An 18,114-nucleotide genomic window follows, 5' to 3' on the forward strand; every position below is an offset into this window, starting at 1 on the left:
TATTTCATTGCAGAAATATAATCAATCAATCAAACAAACAATCATAATAACTCATTAATACAAATTCGATTCAGACACAGGCAATATCCAACCCGAGTATAATCATATACGTCAATCATTAATTTTTCATCATGACTACTACTGAAACTTAGAATAAAAAATAGGTGCTTATTGTCATCAATAAAGAGCAACAATTACAGGCAATATCATTTTCAAAAGTTGCAAAGCCGGTGAAAGAATAGATATAAATGCATGATAAAAAAAAACTCTTATCATCTGACTCAGATAGATAGGCGAAAGTCGAAACTTCCTTATTGCGTCACTACTTTGAATAAGTGTCCATGCCGACACAAATAGCATCGCTTATCCTCCTTTTTTTTTTTTTTTTTTTTTTTTTTTTTTGGGGGGGGGGGGCTCTTAATTACTCATGGGGTAAAAGAAGATCCATCTCTGTTCGTAACAAATCTCCGGTATACCCCCATGTATTCCTCCCAAAAATAGAAGCGTTACTCCTATCGGATCAGGATTCCACAAACATGCCTTCTGCATTTTTTTTTCCGCATAATTACCCATTGGTTTAAATCGCCATTGAGGGCAGCAAACAGGGGACTACTGCCGCCATTCACCCTGTTGTCTGCCGGACGTGTGTTCATTCTTATTTCTATTTTTTTTTTTTGACAGTCAATTCCGGAAACGTCATTCATCAATATGTTTTCCTATAATGCAAGCGGATGGAAAGGATTCACTTTGCATGACAATAGGTGAATTAGACGAGGAGGTCTACGCTTACGACCAGATCTTACTTACCGCGCTGTCTCTCAGGATCGAATCCGCACGTGCGCCAAAAATGCAAATTTCGTCACTCCCGAATAATGCTGGACTTCCTACAGGCATGCACGTAAAAGAAGAGGAAAAAAAGGAGAGAAAATGAAACTGAGAAAGAAAAACAACACTTTGAGTATGCATTCACGCCTCATTATCCTCAGTAGCTTACGATCATGGTAAATCTGAGTTCTATAGAGCGTTGTTTATTGAATTTCGGTGGTTTGGATATTCGGCCTAGAATAGCCAGCTGCCACCTAGGGATTTCTTTATTGCGTAACTTTCTTTGTTGCATAATGACACAAGGGCGGTTTTGGGGGCTATAAGAGCTGTCAAATCGCAGTTTTTCGCACTCACCGCCCAGCCGTCGAGGATCATCCTTTTAGCCACATAAGGGGACATTATCATAACAGAGACATTTCTAAGACCTGCCTTTTCAGATAAGCTGTGACCAGTTCTGCCTCATCTACATCGAATCTCACTTCAATCGTCAACACGCTCCTCCTTCAGAGAGCCGAGAACATTTCAGTTTTTTCCCGCCAGCACTATATTATCGTCTGCTCCAAACGGTAACTTTCTGACGCATAACTATATATATATATATATATATATATATATATATATATATATATATATATATATATATTTCTTGCTTTTCCTATACACTTTAGCTTACCAAAAGAGGATCAATGATGGTAGGTCATACAAACATATTTTGAACTCTATCATGATAATCAGATAAGGGCATTTAAATTTTCTTGTCGGCGGTTGGATTATTCTCAGAATGCAAATCCAGAATATTTGAGAGAACAGAAGTGGAATAACATATATCACCACAGCCTGATTATTTCATTTTCCTCTTTTTATTTGCAAAAGTTATTTCTTTGTGTATTCATTTTCACATTTTAATTCCTTTGCTATGTTCATATGTGCTGAACATCTAGTAGGCCTAGCAATACTCAACGATTCGATTCCATGTCATGCACTTTATATTTGATGATCTTAAACAGTGAATTGGTTGAGATAAAAGCAAGTTTCGTTGAGCTCCCCTGTTTTCTTTGCCTGTCCGATCTATAGATGGCGTTTTCCAAGATGATGTCCTTTGCCGTGTATCTGCTGTATCTGTATCTGCTTGGCGTAATCCTAGTGAGCAGTGCCGAGTCGCAGCTTTCTGGCATAGTACAATGTAACGCTTCTTCAAGTCCAGTCCATGAGACTCTCAGTGTTGCCAGACGGGAGCTTTCCAACGACACCAACGCGGTGGCTCTTCTCGACTTCAATCTCAGCCTGAGCAGCTCCGACGCGTCTGACATGTCAACGGAGAGTACGACGTCGAGTGCGAATTCGTGCATCCAAGCTATCCCGCACCCCGAGCGAGACGGCCTGTGCCCGTGGGACCTCGTCCGCGACTACGATGCTTCGCGCATTCCGCAGGTCATTTGGAAGGCGCGCTGCACACTGCGCACCAGCGGGTCGCATCGCCACATGTGCGGTTGTGGGGGACGTAAGTGCGGTGAGATCTACTACAACATGACCGTTCTTGAGAGGGTCTCGTGTCTTGAAGACACAGGTTTGGTCAAGTACGTAGAAAAATCGCTTAGAGTGCCTGTAGCGTGTGCGTGCAATTCGATGATTCCCGTAACTCGTTCGTAAAAGAGCCTTAAAAAGACCAAAGATGTAGTCACAAGTTTGAAAGGTGTTTTTTATGTTGTGCACGATCTTGCGAATTTATATTCTAGTATGCATGGTGTTTAAACATGATATCCTTCATAGAAATACATTAATTCTTTGCAATCTGTCTCAAATTGATATAGGCCTAAGTCTTCTGAAGTGAAGAAGTTACTTTAATGCAGCATCCACTTATAAAGAGGAAATAGAGAGATTTCCTGAGCTTAGCAACTCTGAAATATTCGTTGTAGGGACACTGCCTCCCCCACCCTGCCCCCGCCCCCCCCCCCCCAAAAAAAAAAAAACCACAGCTTGCTGAACTGTAATGCTTGAGACAAGACAACGATTCTCCCTCGAAACAGAGTATTCTTTATCTACTCAGGGCAGCAGTGAAATACATGCGGAGACGATTCGCTAAAATATTTAAGTGCAATCGCTCCCATGTTTGCCAGCATTGAACATTAATTTTGTTCCCTTTACCAAGTTGAGCAAACATTGTCCTTATTGACTGATGTACTAAAATTAAAGAGCAGAGTGATTTTTTGTCTCCTTTGCGATATTTGCTGTAACAAATACCATTTAATTCAACGATGCCATTCTTTGTCGAAAGTAATTTTAAGTGTGTAATTGTATAGCACAAACTATCAGCCAGCCAATTATTATTACATCACACTACCAAACCCGAGCTGTTATGATAATTAGGGCCTATAGCCTAATATTTACCTCATCCACTCGTATCGTAGCCACAGGTTAGAGCACCATTTAGTTGTGGCGTCGACACTTTAAAAGACTGGAATGCTCAGGGAGTTAAACACGCACAAAACAAACTACCAGTGTAACAGAGATGTTGTATAATCAAAGTGTCAGACTCCTTTAAAAATGAGCATTTCTAGATAGTGAAGTAACCAACAATACTCTATTCTTCCGATTCCAAGAAATGGAATTCAACTTGAATTTGTCACCAATAGTTAAGACCATTATTATTTCGCTATACAGCTGCAAACGTGATCATAACTTTATACACCAGAATCCGACAAGTTTTCCAATAACACCTGTCATTAATTGGAGAAAAGTGATAAAACAAAAACGAGCAAAATGTCGAACGTTAATGATTTTTGATAATATTAAAATAGGCGTAGAAACACTTAAGCATACAATGATGTCTCAGGATATCTAAGAAACTAAGTAATTTCTGCCAACTGTCTTGAAGCTCAAATTGTGCAAACTTGAAACCGACAGTGTCCCTATCGAGTAACTTTGTGCAGTGTTATTCATTTCCATGTCTAAATGATCTTACAAAATTATTGCATTACGTAACTCTCCTCATGCTAACCACCATGTATGATTTTATTATGCATTATGTAAAATTCAGGTTTAAAGATAAAGCCGATTGAATGCATCTTGTAAAAAGTAGCTATATGCTATCAGTGATGTTATATTCAAAGTTCGTGTGCTGTTGGAATTCAACACTTGTGACTATAGTTTTTATCCGAGACAATCAAAATAATTTTCTTGGCTCGTATTACTCGTGTATAACCTACAATGATTGTGCCTATCAAAGAAATGAAAGCGTCTTTGCCTTGACGTGCGCGGTCACCGGAATCATGGGCAATTTTGATTCTCATTATGTCGTCATTATACAGATTTATGCAGAGCCCATTGAACGATATTTATTCTAGATATTTTGAGCATAGACTCATAGATTGGTATTTTTGTGTTTTGATTGAATTCAACATGATGTTTACTTCTTTGACAAGCTGATTGGCTTTTGTTTTACATTCATGTTTATATTCCTTTCATAAAGGATGAGGCATGAATACAGCTAGTCAGCAAATATGTGTATGTATAGAGTCATTGCTATCTATTTAAACGTATTTATTCAGAAGAGCAACAATATGATTGTGTATGACGTCTCTATTAACTTATTGTACATTTCAAGATGGTAACAATGATTTTATTTTTGTGAGCTGATGCGATATTTATTAGAGAGTGTATTATAACAAAGTGAATGAAATCGTATTCTGTAAAATGCATTATACTTCCTTGATACGAAGGAAAAACTGATATTAACCACGCACATGACTGGTTTCTCAATGAGAGGCCGAGTATTAGTAAGTGCCGCAATTAAGTAACTTTCATTTTTCGAAAGACTCAAAACATACCTCAAATATAATGTATTTTTATGTAACCATGTGGTCACGAGAGTGGCAAATGTTCTGTATTATGCATGGTCATGCAGTCGCAGGGGCGGATCCAGGGAGGACCGCAACCGGCGCACGCCCCCCCCCCCTTTATTTTTTGTTGAAACAAAAGAAATAAAAAGAAAAAAATGGGGGAGGGGTGCGTGCGCCCCCCCCCCCCTTTAATTTTGTAAACGCGCCCCCTCTTTACGGAATTCCTGGATCCGCCCCTGCAGTCGTATGGTCATACTTGCAATGCATGCATCCACGCTTGTCGTGATGCCTTGATTGAAGATGGGTTGGTGTTGGAGGTGGCGATCGGATGAGTATAACTCGATTGCCTGGTTATCAGGGGTTAATTAAAGATGCAGTATTTCCCATTCATGGGCATTTATAGTGTAAGACTATAAAATGTGCAGAATTTTGACCAGCGTGCAACGGATGTTTTTGATGTAACGATGAAAGATATAAGTTATCAATATTGATGTTTATATGCACGTAATGTCCATGTGCATTATAGTGTACTCACTGTGTGAGCTCCATTATCTGTATTTTATACTTGGAAATTTTGAAACACTGTATTATACACAGTGGCTGTATGAAGAAAAACAATAACAACAACAGCTCAGAAATATGCGTTTCTTCAATTTAGAGACTATTTCATAAGATCAAGCATGGTATTCAAGTTTTCATCCGTATTCCACTTACATGGTATTTTTTCTACGATAATATGCGTAGCGTATAGTCTATTTATTGACTCACAGTAATATTCATCTTCTATTGATTTCCCCTATAAGTCTTCCCCTATAAGAACCTTTGTAGAAGAAAATATCCCGCGTTCGTTTTTTTTTTTTCATGTAGACAAAACAATTTGTCGTTTTTGCGTCATATAGCTACTGAACTCTCGTATAGAGTCTTGGCGAATCTTATATTATTGCTATCTGATGTAAATGCCAGCTAATTGCATTTAGGGTGTTTATTCTGGTACTCCCGTATACTCAGTATAGTCATGAAATGTTTTTCCAAGTTGTAAGCGTTTTAAATTGTTCTTATATCTATACTTATTTTGTATAGAGATATCAACAAACCAATAAACGACATGATTCCTGAAAAGTGTGTGTGTGCTTTGTTTTTGTATTTTTATCTTGTTTCTTTTACTGAAGATATTTTCGAAATAATTATGTCATTATACGATGTCATCTAAAATGATGTTTGAAGAGAAACGATTTTGTGCACATGGTCCTCTTAACAGTCATTTGTCGCAGTTAGTGCTGCCTTCGACTCTGAGAAATCCCTCAATAAGACAACACAGAGCTTGAATGTATGTATGCTGTATTATAATGCTACCCCCAACACCCTGGCCCCATTTCATAAAACTTGTTATCAATAAAAATGTTACGATAGTTGTTATAAACTACTGAAATCCTTGCATCTCATCGGCTGAGAGCAAATTTGCCATAGAACTGTGGCAGTTGTTACTGATGACAAATTTTATGAAACAGCTCCCCCTCCAACTTGGTGATTTTTGTCACGATAACGACCCTAAATTGACCATTTATAATTAATGAATTGATAAATAATCAATTAATGAAAAACAAATTATGAGAGCATGACATCGTCAATTAGCTGATTTGAATATTCATAAGAACTGGTCAAGAAATTCCCCCCCCCCCCAAAAAAAAAAAAAAATGTGAAATTTCAAAATGTCATAAATTATATCTTCCTTATGTCTTATCCTATTCTTGCCATTTTGTATCGTTCTGTAGGTGACATGTTTTTTCTCTTTTTTTTGAATTTTATTTACTTTTGGAGTGGATTTCCTCTTTTAACCCTGCTTCGTAGAGACTGAGGGGTATTGATGAGATAGGACCAAAGTGTGTAATACCCTCTCGGTAAACGTCCAGCATCGTGGTTCTGGGCATATCTTGAGTCGTCTTGAATTTTCGCGTGCTTGAAACTGTAGCGAGGAGGCACAATTCGCGATGGCAAAATGCACACGAAAGATTTGTTTATTCTTAATCCAGAATATAGAATACTTGGATTTGGTTGTTGTGTTTTTTTTCGGGCAGAGGGGAGAGGGGGTGTGTCGCAAAAGTCTTTTTCGTTTTGCCAAGAGAAAAGCCGTCGGCCCCAATTCGCGACAAGTTCTACGCCGCGAATGTTTCTGCTCTCGCTGTACAGTCAGCACTAACATACTGCTCCCGTAAGGTGAAAAAAAAAACTTGTAAGACGGCAAAAGATGATTAAGGAAAGCGATGAAGATTAGATATCCCATCCTCTAATATACACCGTGCCAACCTCGAAAGACATGGGGAGAAGATGAAAATACACTGCAAAAAGTCCGGTGTTAAATAGGGAACACCGAGCTGGTGTTAAATTTCCGGTGCTCATTCATGGTGTTAGATTAACACCTCCTGGTGTCATTTCAAAATTTAAAATTGTTTTTTGAATAGTTCTTTAGTTACTGCACTTCTTGTTAATTTTGAACTTCAACAAAACGATAAAGAATTTTCCGATAAAGTACTTGATTTTTGAAAATATGTGTAAACAAATGAAGAGTTTGTTTGCAAAAACCGATAAGTCCATATTTGCCAAATGGAGATATTTGCGATTAAAGGTCAAGAAAAATAAGGAGAATAATAAGAAAATTTTTGCTTCTTTTGATCATAACTTCAAAAATATACCTTTATATGTAGTGACCAATATATCATTCAAAAGTTATTATTTTGTACTTTATGACAAAGACCGTACTTCAAAATCTTCAAAAATGGACTTATCGGTTTTTGCGAACAAACTCTTCAAATTTACACCACAGTAACACCAGTGTGGTCCCCTATTGAAGCTGGACGGGTGTTATACCATTGCAATTAACATCACCAATATCAAATCAACACCATGCGGTGTCATTATTGAATTAACTCTAGCGCAGTGTCAAAAATATCACCAGCCACAGTGTCAAATTAACACCACGAAGTGCCAGGCGAACACTTTTTAACACCGTCAGAATACATTTTCAGCACCTGTGGGTGTGGTCCTCTATTGAAGTTTGATCGGTGTTAGATTTAACACCCATGGTGTTAAATCTAACACCGATGTTTTTACAGTGTATAGATTGGCAAGTGCTAACAAACATCCATCACTCCACAATGATCAATTATGGAAACCAGACGATACTTGAACTCGATCAGACGTGACAGTCTTTAGGTAATTTAGTGTATAGACATGAAATCAAGATATAGCGTCCGTGGTCGCATGTGATGTACAGGTTACTGGAATTAATATCTGATTCTTCCACAGACATGATTATCACCCCCAAGGACAACATTAACTTATTTCTTTGAGTAAGTGGCTACCGGCCGTGGCTGCCTTCCAGTCAGTGCTCTGTATTTTGTCTACATTCTCAGCTTTCATTGAATATAGTGTTTGCATTATTGTGTATCATCTGCATCGTTTTCTGTCGGCGAGTCTCCAGTTGGGCTTACAATCTGAACGTTAGAAATGTGTTCTTGCGGATTATTCATTTTTTCAATGAATTCATTCACTTTGCAAAAACTAAGAAAGTTGCCTGCCTATGAGAGTATCAAACGGTGAGTTACCCAATGTGCAACACCATATCATGTCAAACGGGTGTCCTTGGAAACCGGAAAGATTGGAAATCCCTTCCGTAACACTCGGAAGCCCATCATCAGTCATGCAGAAGGAACAATCCTCATTATTTTTCATCGGTTACTTCCGATGATTATGGGCTTCGAGTCATTTTTTTTTTGTTCTTCCAATTAATTATGTAAAACATCTTGTCCCGTTTGTAATTGAATCTATGATTTTTTTCATTGCAGAAATATAATCAATCAATCAAACAAACAATCATATGAACATATTATAGTAACTCATTAATACAAATTCGATTCAGACACAGGCAATATCCAACCCGAGTATAATCATATACGTCAATCATTAATTTTTCATCATGACTACTACTGAAACTCAGAATGAAAAATAGGTGCTTATTATCATCAATAAAGAGCAACAATTACAGGCAATATCATTCTCAAAAGTTGCAAAGCTGGTGAAAGAATAGAAAAGAAAAGTATAAATGCATGATAACAGAAAAACTCTTATTATCTGACTCAGATAGAAAGGAGAAAGTCGAAACTTCCTTATTGCGTCACTACTTTGAATACGTGTCCATGCCGACACAATTAGCATCGCTTATCCTCTTTTTTTTTCTTTTTTTTTTTTGGGGGGGGGGGGGGCTCTTAATGCACTCATGGGATAAAAGAAGATCAATCTCTGTTCATAAAAAAAATCTCCGGTATACCCCCATGTATTTCTCCCAAAAATGGAAGCGTTACTCCTATCGGATCAGGATTCCACAAGCATGCCTTCTGCATTTTTTTTTTCGCATAATTACCCATTGGTTTAAATCGCCATTGAGGGCAGCAAACAGGGGACTACTGCCGCCATTCACCCTGTTGTCTGCCGGACGTGTGTTCATTCTTATTTCTATTTTTTTTTTTTTTTTTTTGACAGTCAATTCCGGAAACGTCATTCATCAATATGTTTTCCTATAATGCAAGCGGATGGGAAGGATTCACTTTGCATGACAATAGGTGAATTAGACGAGGAGGTCTACGCTTACGACCAGATCTTACTTACCGCGCTGTCTCTCAGGATCGAATCCGCACGTGCGCCAAAAATGCAAATTTCGTCACTCCCGAATAATGCTGGACTTCCTACAGGCTTGCACGTAAAAGAAGAGGGAAAAAAAAGGAGAGAAAATGAAACTGAGAAAGAAAAACAACACTTTGAGTATGCATTCACGCCTCATTATCCCCAGTAGCTTACGATCACTGTAAATCTGAGTTCTATTGAGCGTTGTTTATTGAATTTCGGTGGTTTGGATATTCGGCCTAGAATAGCCAGCTGCCATCTAGGGATTTCTTTATTGCGTAACTTTCTTTGTTGCATAATGACACAAGGGCTGTTTTGGGGGCTATAAGAGCTGTCAAATCGCAAGGTTTTCGCACTCACCGCCCAGCCGTCGAGGATCATACTTTTAGCCACATAAGGGGACATTATCATAACAGAGACATTTCTAAGACCTGCCTTTTCAGATAAGCTGTGACCAGTTCTGCCTCATCTACATCGAATCTCACTTCAATCGTCAACACGCTCCTCCTTCAGAGAGCCGAGAACATTTCAGTTTTTTCCCGCCAGCACTATATTATCGTCTGCTCCAAACGGTAACTTTCTGACGCATAACTATATATATATATATATATATATATATATATATATATATATATATATATATTTCTTGCTTTTCCTATACACTTTAGCTTACCAAAAGAGGATCAATGATGGTAGGTCATACAAACATATTTTGAACTCTATCATGATAATCAGATAAGGGCATTTAAATTTTCTTGTCGGCTGTTGGATTATTCTCAGAACGCAAATCCAGAATATTTGAGAGAACAGAAGTGGAATAACATATATCACCACAGCCTGATTATTTCATTTTCCTCTTTTCATTTGCAAAAGTTATTTCTTTGTGTATTCATTTTCACACTTTAATTCCTTTGCTATGTTCATATGTGCTGAACATCTATAGGCCTAGCAATACCCAATGATTCGATTCCATGTCATGCACTTTATATTTGATGATCTTAAACAGTGAATTGGTTGAGATAAAAGCAAGTTTCGTTGAGCTCCTCTGTTTTCTCTGCCTGTCCGATCTATAGATGGCGTTTTCCAAGATGATGTCCTTTGCCGTATATCTGCTGTATATGTATCTGCTTGGCGTAATCCTAGTGAGCAGTGCCGAGTCGCAGCTTTCTGGCATAGTACAATGCAACGCTTCTTCAAGTCCAGTCCATGAGACTCTCAGTGTTGCCAGACGGGAGCTTTCCAACGACACCAACACGGTGGCCCTTCTCGACTTCAATCTCAGCCTGAGCAGCTCCGACGCGTCTGACATGTCAACGGAGAGTACGACGTCGAGTGCGAATTCGTGCATCCAAGCTATCCCGCACCCCGAGCGAGACGGCCTGTGCCCGTGGGACCTCGTCCGCGACTACGATGCTTCGCGCATTCCGCAGGTCATCTGGAAGGCGCGCTGCACACTGCGCACCAGCGGGTCGCATCACCACATGTGCGGTTGTGGGGGACGTAAGTGCGGTGAGATCTACTACAACATGACCGTTCTTGAGAGGGTCTCGTGTCTTGAAGACACGGGTTTGGTCAAGTACGTAGAAAAATCGCTCAGAGTGCCTGTAGCGTGTGCGTGCAATTCGATGATTCCCGTAACTCGTTCGTAAAAGAGCCTCAAAAAGACCAAAGATGTAGTCACAAGTTTGAAAGGTGTTTTTTATGTTGTGCACGATCTTGCGAGTTTATATTCTAGTATGCATGGTGTTTAAACATGATATCCTTCATAGAAATACATTAATTCTTTGCAATCTGTCTCAAATTGATATAGGCCTAAGTCTTCTGAAGTGAAGAAGTTACTTTAATGCAGCATCCACTTATAAAGAGGAAATAGAGAGATTTCCTGAGCTTAGCAACTCTGAAATATTCGTTGTAGGGACACTGCCTCCCCCACCCCGCCCCCCCCCCCCCCCCCACAAAAAAAAAAAAACCACACACACAGCTTGCTGAACTGTAATGCTTGAGACAAGACAACGATTCTCCCTCGAAACAGAGTATTCTTTATCTACTCAGGGCAGCAGTGAAATACATGCGGAGACGATTCGCTAAAATATTTAAGTGCAATCGCTCCCATGTTTGCCAGCATTGAACATTAATTTTGTTCCCTTTACCAAGTTGAGCAAACATTGTCCTTATTGACTGATGTACTAAAATTAAAGAGCAGAGTGATTTTTTGTCTCCTTTGCGATATTTGCTGTAGCAATTTTACTCAACGATGCCATTCTTTGTCGAAAGTAATTTTAAGTGTGGAATTGTATAGCACAAACTATCAGCCAGCCAATTATCATTATTACATCACAATATCAAACCCGAGCTGTTATGATAATTAGGGCCTACAGCCTAATATTTACCTCATCCACTCGTATCGTAGCCACAGGTTAGAGCACCATTTAGTTATGGCGTCGACGCTTTAAAAGACTGGAATGCTCAGGGAGTTAAACACGCACAAAACAGACTATCAGTGTATAGCAGAGTTGTTGTATAATCAAAGTGTCAGACTCCTTTAAAAAATGAGCATTTCTAGATAGTGAAGTAACCAACAATACTCTATTCTTCCGATTCCAAGAAATAAAATTCAACTTGAATTTGTCACCAATAGTTAAGACCATTATTATTTCGCTATACAGCTGCAAACGTGATCATAACTTTATACACCAGAATCCGACAAGTTTTCCAATAACACCTGTCATTAATTGGAGAAAAGTGATAAAACAAAAACGAGCAAAATGTCGAACGTTACTGATTTTTGATAATATTAAAATAGGCGTAGAAACACTTAAGCATACAATGATGTCTCAGGATATCTAAGAAACTAAGTAATTTCTGCCAACTGTCTTGAAGCTCAAATTGTGCAAACTTGAAACCGGCAGTGTCCCTATCGAGTAACTTTGTGCAGTGTTATTCATTTCCATGTCTAAATGATCTTACAAAATTATTGCATTACGTAACTCTCCTCATGCTAACCACCGTGTATGATTTTATTATGCATTATGTAAAATTCAGGTTTAAAGATAAAGCCGATTGAATGCATCTTGTGAAAAGTAGCTATATGCTATCATGTTATATTCAAAGTTCGTGTGCTGTTGGAATTCAACACTTGTGACTATAGTTTTTATCCGAGACAATCAAAATGATTTTCTTGGCTCGTATTACTCGTGTATAACCTACAATGATTGTGCCTATCAAAGAAATGAAAGCGTCTTTGCCTTGATGTGCGCGGTCACCGGAATCATGGGCAATTTTGATTCTCATTATGTCGTCATTATACAGATTTATGCAGAGCCCATTGAACGATATTTATTCTAGATATTTTGAGCATAGACTCATAGATTGGTATTTTTGTGTTTTGATTGAATTCAACATGATGTTTACTTCTTTGACAAGCTGATTGGCTTTTGTTTTACATTCATGTTTATATTCCTTTCATAAAGGGTGAGGCATGAATACAGCTAGTCAGCAAATATGTGTATGTATAGAGTCATTGCTATCTATTTAAACGTATTTATTCAGAAGAGCAACAATATGATTGTGTATGACGTCTCTATTAACTTATTGTACATTTCAAGATGGTAACAATGATTTTATTTTTGTGAGCTGATGCGATATTTATTAGAGAGTGTATTATAACAAAGTGAATGAAATCGTATTCTGTAAAATGCATTATACTTCCTTGATACGAAGGAAAAACTGATATTAACCACGCACATGACCGGTTTCTCAATTGAGAGGCCGAGTATTAGTAAGTGCCGCAATTAAGTAACTTTCATTTTTCGAAAGACTCAAAACATACCTCAAATATAATGTATTTTTATGTAACCATGTGGTCACGAGAGTGGCAAATGTTCTGTATTATGCATGGTCATGCAGTCGCAGGGGCGGATCCAGGGAGGACCGCAACCGGCGCACGCCCCCCCCCCCCTTTATTTTTTTTTTTGAAACAAAAGAAATAAAAAGAAAAAAATGGGGGGAGGGGTGCGTGCGCCCCCCCCCTTTAATTTTGTAAACGCGCCCCCTCTTTACGGAATTCCTGGATCCGCCCCTGCAGTCGTATGGTCATACTTGCAATGCATGCATCCACACTTGTCGTGATGCCTTGATTGAAGATGGGTTGGTGTTGGAGGTGGCGATCGGATGAGTATAACTCGATTGCCTGGTTATCAGGGGTTAATTAAAGATGCAGTATTTCCCATTCATGGGCATTTATAGTGTCAGACTATGTGCAGAATTTTGACCAGCGTGCAACGGATGTTTTTGATGTAACGATGAAAGATATAAGTTATCAATATTGATGTTTATATGCACGTAATGTCCATGTGCATTATAGTGTACTCACTATGTGAGCTCCATTATCTGTATTTTATACTTGGAAATTTTGAAACACTGTATTATACACAGTGGCTGTATGAAGAAAAACAATAACAACAACAGCACAGAAATATGCGTTTCTTCAATTTAGAGACTATTTCATAAGATCAAGCATGGTATTCAAGTTTTCATCCGTATTCCACTTACATGGTATTTTTTCTAAGATAATATGCGTAGCGTATAGTCTATTTATTGACTCACAGTAATATTCATCTTCTATTGATTTCCCCTATAAGTCTTCCCCTATAAGAACCTTTGTAGAAGAAAATATCCCGCGTTCGTTTTTTTTTTTTTTCATGTAGACAAAACAATTTGTCGTTTTTGCGTCATATAGCTACTGAACTGTCGTATAGAGTCTTGGCGAATCTTATATTATTGCTATCTGATGTAAATGCCTCTAAGTACCAGCTAATTGCACTTAGGGTGTTTATTCTGGTACTCCCGTATACTCAGTATAGTCATGAATTTTTTTTCCAAGTTGTAAGCGTTTTAAATTGTTCTTATATCTATACTTATTTTGTGTAGAGATATCAACAAACCAATAAACGACATGATTCCTGAAAAGTGTGTGTGTGCTTTGTTTTTGTATTTTTTATCTTGTTTCTTTTACTGAAGATATTTTCGAAATAATTATGTCATTATACCATGTCATCTAAAATGGTGTTTGAAGAGAAACGATTTTGTGCACATGGTCCTCTTAACAGTCATTTGTCGCAGTTAGTGCTGCCTTCGACTCTGAGAAATCCCTCAAGACAGCACAGAGCTTGAATGTATGTATGCTGTATTATATGCTACCCCCAACACCTTGGCCCCATTTTTCATAAAACTTGTTATCAATAACAATGTTATACGATAGTTGTTATAAACTACTGAAGTCCTTGCATCTCATCGGCTGAGAGCAAATTTGTCATAGAAATGTGGCAGTTGTTACTGATGACAAGTTTTATGAAACAGCTCCCTTCCTCCGACCTTGTGATTTTTGTCATGATAACGATCTTAAATTGACCATTTATAATCATGTTCGTTTATTCAGTAGTTTTTTTTTTTTTTTATACACACTAACATCGACGTAGGCCCATCTTCATCGTACAAAGATATCCTAACAATGAAATGAAATAGGGCCCATGCATAATGACAAAACGTGGTCCTGTCACTGGCCATCATAGACTATAATACAGATCATGTCACTTAAATCAAGCTGAAAAGGATGTCATCAACTTATAGTGACAAAGCATAAGGCAATCAAGGAAGAGGAGAATAAAAGAGCACGTGGTGATGATGATGATGATGATGATGATGATCCACAGCATTTGTATACATGGATAGCGCCATATATCCTGCCAAGGAATTCTTCTTATTCTTATTCTTCTTCTTCTTCTTCTTCCTCCTCCTCCTCCTCCCTCTCCTCCTCCTCCTCCTCCTCTTCCTCTTTTCTTATCGCTTCCTTATTATATTCCTTCACTCGGCCGGCGCCACGTTTTTAAAAGTGTGTGTGTGTGTGTATGTGTGGGGGGGGGGGGGTAGTTTATATTTCTGGCGCCACTTCCGGTTTTCATCTGCTAACAAATGAAAACAAAAAAAAAACAAAAAAAAAACAAAAAGAAAAAAGGCCTTACCTGCGCTCATACTTCAAGGTTTTATCGGCAAGCAAAAAAAAAAAAAAAAAAAACTGAAGATGAAGAAGAAAAAAAAAGACCATCGCTCTGGTACAACTTGCATTTGGCAACTTCTGGGGTAAAAATAAAAAAGAGAAAAAAAAATGTGTGTGTGTCGGGGGGGGGGGAGGGCAAAGTGGATACATCCTACGTATTCCTATGTCTTCTGCAGGGGGGGGGGGGGGGGGGAGTGGGGGCCGAGCCCCCGGTTCCCAGCGACAACGTGGTACAGTGTCCTGGGTGTAAGGTTGCTATTTCTCACCGCACGTACAAGGATTGGACTGCTGCAGAAAGACCACAGTTTACCTGTGTGTGAAATGTCACTGGAAATGAGGTTAGGAGCTCAACATGGCGACTTCCATGAGGCATCATGTGCGTAGAAGGGGCAAAGGGATTTCCAAAAAAGCGACGAAGATGAAAAGAGACAGCCGACAAGAATACAATCTTATTTCGGATAATAATTGGAAGCCCTATGAAATGGACTTTTCAGCATTTGCTGACGATGAGATGGGTGGATTTGTTGGAATGGAGGTGCTCACTGATTACGACCCAAGAATGTTGAAGAAAACAACGACTACACGAACGAGTGGGACTAAGGAAAGCAGTAGGGAGATGCAGGTAGGTACATAATGCAAGATTTATTTCTGATAGATCTACTGCTGGTACCAAGCATCACAAGATTGGCAAGAACGAGCAAAGTATTGATTGAGCAGAACATATTACAGTATAGAACTACCATTTTTAAAACATAATGGCCATACATGTATGCGATATGCTTCAGAGCTTAAAGGTTGCACTGCCCTTCATCAACAAGATGCAACCTCCTGCTGGGTCCCACATGCTGTAGAAAGGGACCAATGTTTTTACTTGCACAGACACTCTCGCTTTTCACATACATAAGAGAGACACACACAACCTTGTCACTTTGGCACCTCCACTGGCACATGACACGATTTGCATCCCGGTATAGCTTCCTTGGAGCTGCGAATGGGATTACTGCAACAAGCTATGCCGTGCAGTGCAGTGCACGCAATGCAGTGCCAGTGCTAACGACAAATAACGTTAGTGCCCCACCAGTGCCAGAGACAGAGTGGTGTACTGTGGAAAACATTTAAGTTTAATTTACAGCCAATAAATTTTAGAGCAATAAATTTTAATTATTTTTACAGTCATTCCACCACTACCACTTACCAGCATGGCGGCAGGACCAATTACAGGAGGTGTAGCTGTAGGGGATCATGGGAATTAAATTGGGGCTACTTCACTTGTACGGCGAAAATCTAACGTTAATCCACTACCTAACTTAATAAGTTATACATAGCCCAGTCGCCGTAAAACGTGCATGGCGTCTGGTCGGCCTAATCCTACCTGTTGTTATACTTGTGTCTCCTTACTGACGGGCAAAGTACGGGTAGATATCTAGATCTTGACCGAAAGATCAGTCTGTATCTGGTCGTCGGGGATATGTTCCGCGGAGACCGACTGTGTCTGGCTTCACGGATCCCCTCGTCTAGAGCGATAACGTCAAAAAAACAAAAGACTTCTTCCAGACAGACGCAGACGGATCTCTCTGTCTAGGGTAGATCTAAATAAGAGTTCATCTCTAATTGAACACCTTGCAAAAGCGCTGAAATTAATCTCACTTATGAAATGATATCTTTGCTTTTAAATGGAGCACTGTGTTTTCCTTCTATTTTTTTCTCACTCCATTCTCATCATCTTTGTTGTATATGATGGCTCTAAAATCAATATCAAGGTTACAAATTACATGCTGTTGATCTTGGAGGACTTCAGACTGATTATCAATTGCAACAATACGACATGGTTGTACAACTGAATCTTAGTACACCAGGCCAGGACTTCGGATAATGGTTTTTCTCCTCACCTTTTAGCTCTCCTGAGCTGAAGGCTCAAGTGAGCTAATATTGTGATCGATCGCTCTTTGTCCGGCATCCGCCGTGCGTCCTGCGTAAACTTTAATTACATTTTCATCTTCTTCTAAAACCCCACAACCGATTTTCACCAAACGTGGCAGGTAGCATGCCTAGGGAGATGAGATCTCAATTTGTTCAAATGGGCACCATGGCCCTCCTGTGGGCCCCCAGGGGGTCCACCCCCCCCCCCCCCCCCCCCCCCCCGATTCAGGAATCTTCAAAAATCTTAGAATTTCTCTAGAATCAGAAGGGATAGAGCTAAACTATAAGTTAGTGCTGTACTATGAGTTAGTACATTGATGACTGTGTAGTATCAAGTTTGTTCATAGCAGAATCAGGGGTACCCCCTTGGCACCCAGGGGAGGGGGATGGGAGGGGTCCAAATGGGGGCCTGAATACATTTTCATCTTGAACTTCTTAAAAGCCCCATGATGAATTTTCACCAAACTTGACAGGTAGCATCCGTAGGGGGATTGGAACTTAATTCATTCAAATGGGCACCATGCCCCACCTGGGGCCTCAGGGGGGCCCACCCCCCCCCCCCCCCAAAAAAGAAAGGAATCTTTAAAAATGAAATCTTGGAAGCATTACCCACTAGATTCTTGACACCTGCTGAATTGCCTTGAATTAAAGTATGCCAACTCATACAATTTTGAACACTCAGTAATACCAGCTTTTAAGTTGTAAGTAACAACAAGATTTGTTAATCTTCTCCTTTAACACAATTCTCTGAGAACCTTATGGCCCCAAACAAGAATCATTGTCAATGCACATTGACAA

General features: G+C 39.2%; 1 protein-coding gene across 1 annotated transcript in view; it reads left to right on the forward strand.

Annotated features, from left to right (window-relative positions):
• Positions 1–1,899: 1,899 nt before the first annotated feature.
• LOC139713823 (ATP-dependent RNA helicase DDX24-like) overlaps positions 1,900–18,114 on the forward strand; it is a 45,672-nt gene continuing 29,457 nt past the window's right edge. Inside the window, exons 1-3 of the mRNA XM_071625529.1 lie at positions 1,900–2,392; positions 10,485–10,907; positions 15,891–16,018. Of these exons, the coding sequence (XP_071481630.1) occupies positions 1,900–2,392; positions 10,485–10,907; positions 15,891–16,018 (1,044 nt within the window). The remainder of the gene's footprint in view (positions 2,393–10,484; positions 10,908–15,890; positions 16,019–18,114) is intronic.

The sequence above is a fragment of the Diadema antillarum genome, unplaced genomic scaffold (genome assembly GCF_040938485.1).
Source record: "Diadema antillarum isolate AM-2024a unplaced genomic scaffold, OU_Dant_1.0 seq00002072_RagTag, whole genome shotgun sequence".
Classification (NCBI taxonomy): Eukaryota; Metazoa; Echinodermata; class Echinoidea; order Diadematoida; family Diadematidae; genus Diadema; species Diadema antillarum.